At 44.5% G+C, this 8179-nt stretch overlaps 1 protein-coding gene across 1 annotated transcript in view; it reads left to right on the plus strand.

Annotated features, from left to right (window-relative positions):
• The window catches only part of PKP2 (plakophilin 2), a 68589-nt gene extending 62771 nt beyond the window's left edge, over window positions 1-5818 (plus strand). The window contains exons 10-13 of the mRNA XM_066590124.1: window positions 2574-2727; window positions 2952-3141; window positions 3488-3575; window positions 4127-5818. Of these exons, the coding sequence (XP_066446221.1) occupies window positions 2574-2727; window positions 2952-3141; window positions 3488-3575; window positions 4127-4189 (495 nt within the window). The 3' untranslated portion in view covers window positions 4190-5818. The remainder of the gene's footprint in view (window positions 1-2573; window positions 2728-2951; window positions 3142-3487; window positions 3576-4126) is intronic.
• Window positions 5819-8179: the final 2361 nt, after the last annotated feature.

The raw sequence follows: 8179 nt of genomic DNA on the forward strand, positions 1-8179 counted from the left end.
AAATTTGGCACGAGCATTGATTATGTCATAAATAGGAAAAGCTGATGGGTACCAACTCGATTATTCAATTCTATGCGCAAAAGAATTAGCCTCCAAATTTTACGTGCGGAATGTAATTTTTTCACTTTCCGGTGTCATAGAAACGTGAAATTTGGCACAAGCATTGATTATGTCATAAATAGGAAAAGCTAATGGGCCCCAACTCGATTATTCAATTCTAGCGCAAAAGAATTGGCGTCGAAATATTACGTACTGAATGTAATTTTTTCACTTTCCGGTGTCATAGAAACTGGAAATTTGGCACAAGCATTGATTATGTCATAAATAGGAAAAGCTAATGGGTCCCAACTCAATTATTCAATTCTAAGCGCAAAAGAATTAGTGTCCAAATTTTATGTACGTAATCTAATTCTCTCACTTCCTGATGTCATTTTATATGAAGGAAACGTCGCATGGTTACCTCCCCGTGGTGTTTCCTGGGTAACGCAGAGAACTATGCAAAATGGTGAACATATGTTTTTCCGGTATCTCTAAAGTAAGCACGACTTCATAAGCTTTTCCGTGTGAACACCAGATAAACACCAGTACCAAATTAACTCGGGCGAAGCCGGGTATATCAGCTAGTATAATTATATATGTACAGCCAGTATAGGTTATGCATTTCCTGTATATAGTGATATGGACCATGCTGGTATAACCTGGGTATCCCCTGTATATAAATATATATGTACTACTGGTATAAGTTATACGTCTCTTGTATATAGTGATATGGAGCATGCTGGTATAAACTTGGCATCTCCTGTATATAATTATATATGTACAGCTGGTATAAGTTATACATCTGCTAATATAGTGATATGGAGCATGCTGGTATAACCTGGGTATGTCCTGTATGTAATTATATATGTATAGAGTTGGTATAAGTTATTCAGCTCCTGTATATAGTGATATGGAGCATGCTGGTATAATCTGGGGATCTCCTGTATATAATTATATACAGCTGTTATGAGTTATACATCATGTATATAGTGATATGGAGCATGCTGGTATAATCTGGGGATCTCCTGTATATAATTATATGTATATAATTATATATATATATACAGCTGGTATAAGTTATACATCTCCTGCATATAGTGATATAAAGCATGCTTGTATAACCTGGGTATCTCCTATATATAATTATATATGTACATCAGGTATATGTTATACATCTCCTGTATATAGTGATATGGAGCATGCTGGTATAACCTAGGTATCTCCGGTATATAATTATATATGTACAGTTGGTATAAGTTATATATCTCCTGTATACAGTGATATGGAGCATGCTGGTATAACCTGGGTATCTCCTGTAAATAATGATATATGTACAGCTGGTATAAGTTATACACCCCCTGTATATAGTGATATGGAGCATGCTGGTATACCCTGGGTATCTCCTGTATATAATTATATATGTACAGCTGGTATACGTTATACATCTCCTGTATATAGTGATATGGAGCATGCTGGTATAACCTGGGTATCTCCTGTATATAATTATATATGTACAGCTGGTATAAGTTATACATCTCCTGTATATAGTGATATGGAGCATGCTGGTATAACCTGGGTATCTCCTGTATATAATTATATATGTACAGCTGGTATAAAGCATACATCTCCTGTATACAGTTATATGGAGCATGCTGGTAAAACCTGCGTATCTCCTGTATATAGTGATATGGAGCATGCTGGTATAACCTGGGCATCTTCTAATATACATTTGTTGTACATTGTTGCACAGAAGAGATACTTGAATTGATGTTTTGCCCTGAGGTGTTCCTTTTTGGGGGCTCCTCTCAGCTTGACCTCGGCCCCTGACCTTCTGAGGTTGCTCTGTGCTGCACATTGGGGAACGGGTACAGGGGTTAGGTTGTTTGGTTTAGGGAGGCCCTGTGTTTTGTAAGAAGCTACATTCCTGCTGTCACAAAGACATTCATTTTAGGTGATACAAGTAGGGAACATGGAAAACAACCCAAGCTAGGTGCAGATCGTCTTGCATCTTATCAGCAAATTGTCAGGTTTGTGGCGCCCTCAGGGAATGTCAGCAGCTGCAGAAAGGAGTTTAGTCGTGTGCAATCATGAGGTCGCTCCCCAATCAAACTTGTTTCAGCCCATGAATATTTTACCATCTTTCCCTTGGGGCAATCATGACTACGATACAAACATCACAAGTTGTTATTGTGGACAGATGCATTTACTTAGAGTTGTTCTTGTATGATCCGGGGTCCACCAACCATCAGGCCAGAGTGACTTGGGTCCAAGGAGAACAGATAGTCTGTGGTCGTGTCCTGCCATAGACATCTTGGTTTGGAATCTGCGCCCTGCATGCTGGCTCTACACCAGACTCATGCTGCTCCTAGGGGCCACTGACCTCCAGGACACACAAAGAGTTACTTACCCCACCCTGGATAATGTTACACAGCATAGTCGTCAACCCTTGCCAGCACTTTCACCCAAGCATACACCTAAACTAAAATGTGTGGTTTTGGTCGAAGTTCTTAATGTATCAATATTGTTTTGGACAGATTCCATACTCCGTGGCTCACACCATTGTTCAGAAGGAGAAAGGCCTTCAGCACATCCGGAGCATGTTGCTCGCAAGCGATCCCGCAGTGAAGAGAACGGCTGCCTCGCTCCTGAGAAACCTATCCCGTAATGCTTCTCTGCAAAATGAGATTGGTTAGTACCATCGAGGACACTGCTAACACCACATTCCTCAGGAGAAACTAGGGACCAGACAGGGAAAAGCCCAACGTGTCCAATCCTTGTTTCTCTTGATGGAAGACCTCTTTGGCCAAGTCTATAGACCTCAGGTCATTAATGGATCTTGACAATTGTTGAATGTCTGTGATTAATATTGTGGCTTATGGCTAATTTATTCAACTCCATCCTCCATTTTCCAGCCAAGGAACTAATGTCAGACCTGGTGAGAGCGCTACCGGACCGTGTACCAGAGTCCAATATCGAGATTGACACTTCTACATCAATCTGCTACACACTAAATAACCTGATCAGCGATAGCTCCAACAATGCCAGGATGCTGCTCCAATATGGTGGCATCAGGAAGCTCGTTGATATCAGCAATAGTGACAGGTGAGCCAGGATGTAAAGGATGGGGCCCCTATACATGGGTTAAGCTCATACCCCCTATGTGGAATCAAGAGAAGGTTGATGGATACCTTTCCTGTTCTGGCCCCCTCTTGTTTGGAAACAGTAAAGAATCTGTATAGAGTTTCCTCTACCTCTAGGGAAAAACTTGACCCATGGGGCCTCATAAGGTTGGCTATGTCTATAAAGAGCCAAATAAGGATGAGGGGCACTGCATTATATTGGGCTCTAAAATATCTAAAGTACAAAGCTGTATCTACTCCCAATACCCCTTGTTCTCTCTGGTCAAGGAACTATAAAAAAACACTCTTCCTTTTCTGTCCCCACTTAGTGGTATGATCACAAAGACTGCAAAAGCGGCTTCTCTTGTACTCTACAACCTGTGGTACCACCAGGATCTCCACAACGCTTACAAGAAGGTAAGGCCAGTTTTAGCTTTCACCAGTTCTAGTACTGGCTCCAACCCAAAGGCTCTCCCTTTTTAAAAGAAGCGACCTCAGTGGGTGAATCCTCAACTCTTGTCTTCATCTACATACAATGCAGACATCCAAAAAACTTTCATCAAGATGGAGTTATTTTTTATTTCAGTCATCCAAATTGGCAACTGATCACTCTAAATGTTTGTCACGTATGCCCCTTCTGCAGAGTGAATAAATCGACCCGTAGAGAAGAAATGAGGGATGTCACTTAGCACACACCCTGGGGATGCCCATAGATGGTTAACCAGGTATATGGGGGAGGAGCAACTAGTGGACCACTATGCCAACTAATTCAAGTTTGATAGGGCATTGTACGAATGCCATAATCAAGATCAGTTGTTGCAATCCGGGGCTCTTTGTTGTGGCCATAGGGGCATGCAGGAAGTGGCAGTTTGGCAACAGCTACAGGTTGGACCCACTTATGTAGATGGACCTTTTAAAGAGACACTATTAGGATTGTCATAACCATTACTCTATTTACAACCCACCAGGCAATGTATAAGAAGACCGATTTCGTCAATCCAAGAACTTCAAAGGCTCACAATTCCCTTTGATCAGACCCAAAGACCTGAAGGATCACAACGTTTATACAAGAGTCTTCTTTCTGTATCCCTGTTAATGGACTAATAAGAGACCCCTGGCCGCATTATTCACAATCCTGCTTACTGCCTTACTGATGCCTCTTGGACTGTTGCAGTGGAACATTGTCTCAATGGACTGGGAAGCTCCGGACTGTATTGGGCTTTCCTATTTTGCCCATTTCTTGTGTTTGGAATTCCCAACAACCCAAGGAATCTATTAGTAACAAAATATAACTTTTAGGTCTTTTCATTGACCTTATCGTTTACGGTGGTCAAAGACCAAGTGGTTGGTCAACCTAAATAAGCACATTCTGCATTCATGATGGCTGAGATGGGCCACACGCAGTTAATATTTTCAACACCCTGCTTCCGCATTCCGATACACATGACCTTCATTGGTCCTAACCATGATTTACCCACCATTGACAAAAGGTCAACTCCTTACCCTATTAATAAATTCATTTCCGCTAGCATCTGGCATGATATGAAAACCTCGATTTTTCTCAAGACTGAGCAAAGAAAACCAATTTGGTAACCAGTATCTTGAGTTAACATGTTCCTCTGGAAGGTTCTCCACTCTTTCCAGGAAGTTTTTTTTATGGTCAAACTGATTTATCAAAGTTAATGGGATGGTGAAAGTTCATTGATCCTTGGATATTTGAGGTGAACCAAAATTGAACTCCGAAACTGTCTTTCCAAATAGCTTCCGAGCTGAACTCAAGGTATAAAGTATTAGTAAGTGCAAGAAGGACCTGCCATGAGAATCAACACTCCTAGAAAATGGATTGTGGAACTACATCTAGAACCTTCTAGGAACCTGTTACCGTCCAAGCTGTGAAATATCTCTAATGTTATTGATACATTAATCATAAAACAGGATAAAGAAAGTATGAAGAGTGGGAAGTCTTTGGGAGGACGCTGATGTAACTCTTAACGCTGGCTTGCTCATCTGTACTATTGTACCTAAGCCTAAATCCGGCTTAGTTGTGTTACACTAATGCTTAGCATGTTTCAGAAACTTTACTATGTTTGGGCAGTAAGTATAAGACCTTGGAGATTCAACAGGACCCTTGGGGGAGGGTCTCTAACTTGGATGGTATGAACTAGCTTAGGACTATCCCCAGCAGGGTATTTGGCTGAGGGTCATGATGCCCTACTCTTCTACATGGGACATAAACGAGTGGTAAATAATCACCAGGTGAGGGCATAGCCAATTCTATTCCTTGTAGGAGAGAAGGGCATCATGGCCTATGGCTGGTTCCACCCAGAGACAGGACCTTCCTTCGTGGTACATATGCCCTTGGTGGCAATGTTGGGCATGTCTGGATTCTTGATCACTCACTTGGGTTGTGGAGCGCGGTTCAGCCTCACCTCCCATTGCTGCCTTAGTCTTGGATGACCTCCCCACCACTTGTAGGATAGTCCCCACCAGTGCCAGGCTCCATACATTGTCAATCTTGGATGTTTCTTGCTTTATGTGATATTTTTAATGTTTTTTTGCAGTTTTTCTATTATATCACTCAGCTTCTTTGCATTATTGCTTCATTGACATCACCTGCAACATTCAGACCTTTTACGGATATAAAGAGATGTAAAACTCTAGATGTGGCCTCGTGTGTTGGAGAAGTGAATCCTTTTTCTACATAATCGCCGCCCTGCACATGGCGGAATTCAACCTGGATTGTTTGCATGCAGAATTCCCCTCTAAAACCGCAGCAGAAATGAATGGCGGCGCAGCGGATCTTGATTTGGATTTACAGGTCGATTTACCGTGCGAATGGGCAAAATTGGCCTGTGGAAATTCCAATGTGATTCAGTGTGAATCTTCCTCAGAAAGCGATGCGTCTTTTTAACTTCCTCATGCCAGTCTTGCCCATTCGGAGGGCTTTATCCAGCTGTAGACCCGCGGCAGAAATCCACGACCTAACCGCAGCACTAGAAGTGGCTTCACACAAGGCGCGTTTACAGGTGGCGAATCCACAGTAGAAAGAGATCTGCATTTGGTGTGCATTTCAGTGCGGCTCTGCAACAGGTTTAACCCTTTCAATTCGATTCAAATTAAATGGGGGAAATCCGCTGCGGCTTCTCACCAGATGATGTGGATTTGCTGCAGATTTTTTTCAGCTGTGTAAAATCTCTAGCAGATCTGCCTCATGTGAGCGCACCCTGAAGATATCTGTGCTGGAGGACACGTTCCCACAATGGTGGCATTGGTGCTGATTTTCTGCAGTGCCCCCATTAATTGCCCCAATAGTGACCCTCTCTATGGCCCCAGTGGTAACAGTGATCCCATTAGGGGTCCCAATAATAATGATAGTGCTCCAGCCGTGCAGCAACCCAACAAGCATTGCACTCACTCGGTTTGTAGCTCAGGTCCAGCAGCGGTGACCCCTGACCTCTGCAGTACCTCATCTACATGAAGGAACGCAAACGCCAGGTGAGACCTCAGGGGTCCCAGCTTCCTGATGACTGCAGCGGTCGCTGGACCAAAGCTGCAGACCAAGTGAGTTAAATACTACTTACAGTATGTTGCCACCCGACCATCTGATAGCCAGTAAGAAGTAAATCCCGGCGCCCCCCTCTGAGGTCCTCCAGCGGCTGCAGGCTCGGATTGCCTGGTGCTACGGCCGCCCGGATCCTTCGCTGCATCATGTCTGACACTCCATTCATACTCTCCTCTCCACTCTCATTGCTTGCACAATTCTGTTACCTGCTAGTAAGCGGCAGTCCAAGGAGAGACAGAAACCTGCAAGCAGCTCTGGATGTAACCAGAGCAGAACACAAAATGTCACCCAAACTTGTGATTTTTGAAGGAGTTTCCAGTAAATCCTCATCACTTACATAATGAATGTTTTCACAACTTTCTATTATACTTTTTTACAAGATCTCTGCTTGCTGACTGTTAGCGAATGGAAACATCTGCTTATACACAGAGGCCAAACGTCTTACTTAGGCCGGCTGCTGCAGCGGACTCCGGCTGGGTATTATTGTAACTTGACGCCACGGCCAGCTCAGGGTTTGACAGGGCTTCCATGGAGGACACGCCCCCGTCACACCCCTAGCTCCCGATTGGCTGACGTCAGTAAGGTCCTTGCAGCAGCGCCTGTATAGATTGTTGCCGGGGACGCATATCAGCCTTTTACTCCCCACTTCTACACAAGCTAACCTAAACAACCAATCACCGTGAACCAGGCAAACCAAATAACCAATCACCAGGAATGAGTAAATCCAAACAACCCATCAGGTTGCGAATTCCTTGTAATGTCAGCCTTACATTATTAGCTGACCTGAAAATGAACCCCGAACTCTCCTGGCCGTGCAAAAAGCTATACAGACGCGGCCGTCCCTCTTTCATGCCCTGACCTAGCGGTAGGCGTCACCTCTGCACAGTGTCTTATCCTGTGGCCGCGGAAGGAATCCCCCTGCAGTGATGCCCCCGCTCCGTCACTGCTCCGTCTCTGCTACCGCCGCTGACGGTGGCATATATCTATATTACTCCCCAAATCCACAGCATTCGCAACCTGATTGGTTGTTTGGATTTACTCATTCACGTTGATTAGTTGTTTAGGTTGGCTCGTGTACAAGTGGGGAGTAAAAGGCTAATATGTCTACCGGTGAGTCTGCTGCCAGTGGCGCCACTCCCAGCGTTTACACTGCACTTGGGGGGTTTTAGATGGCTGTGCGCCTGCTTCAGCCGCCACTGCTCCCAGCCTGTACGCAGTCGTCCCCGCCGCTGCCTGTGCATGTCCTTGCGACGGGACCACTCACAGCCTGCCCGCTGTATCACGGTGTCCTGCCGCCGCTGCTTGTGGATCTCCTGGCACGGGCGGCGCTCTCATGCTTCACAATGTCACACATCCTTAGTGCCCTGGCAGGACCTGCACCCAACCCAGCTCTGCAGCCAATCAGGTGCAGGGGGCGTCACCGCCCTGTCATTCTTGTCTCCACCAGTAGTACCGGTGG

The sequence above is a fragment of the Eleutherodactylus coqui genome, chromosome 2 (genome assembly GCF_035609145.1).
Source record: "Eleutherodactylus coqui strain aEleCoq1 chromosome 2, aEleCoq1.hap1, whole genome shotgun sequence".
Taxonomy (NCBI): Eukaryota; Metazoa; Chordata; class Amphibia; order Anura; family Eleutherodactylidae; genus Eleutherodactylus; species Eleutherodactylus coqui.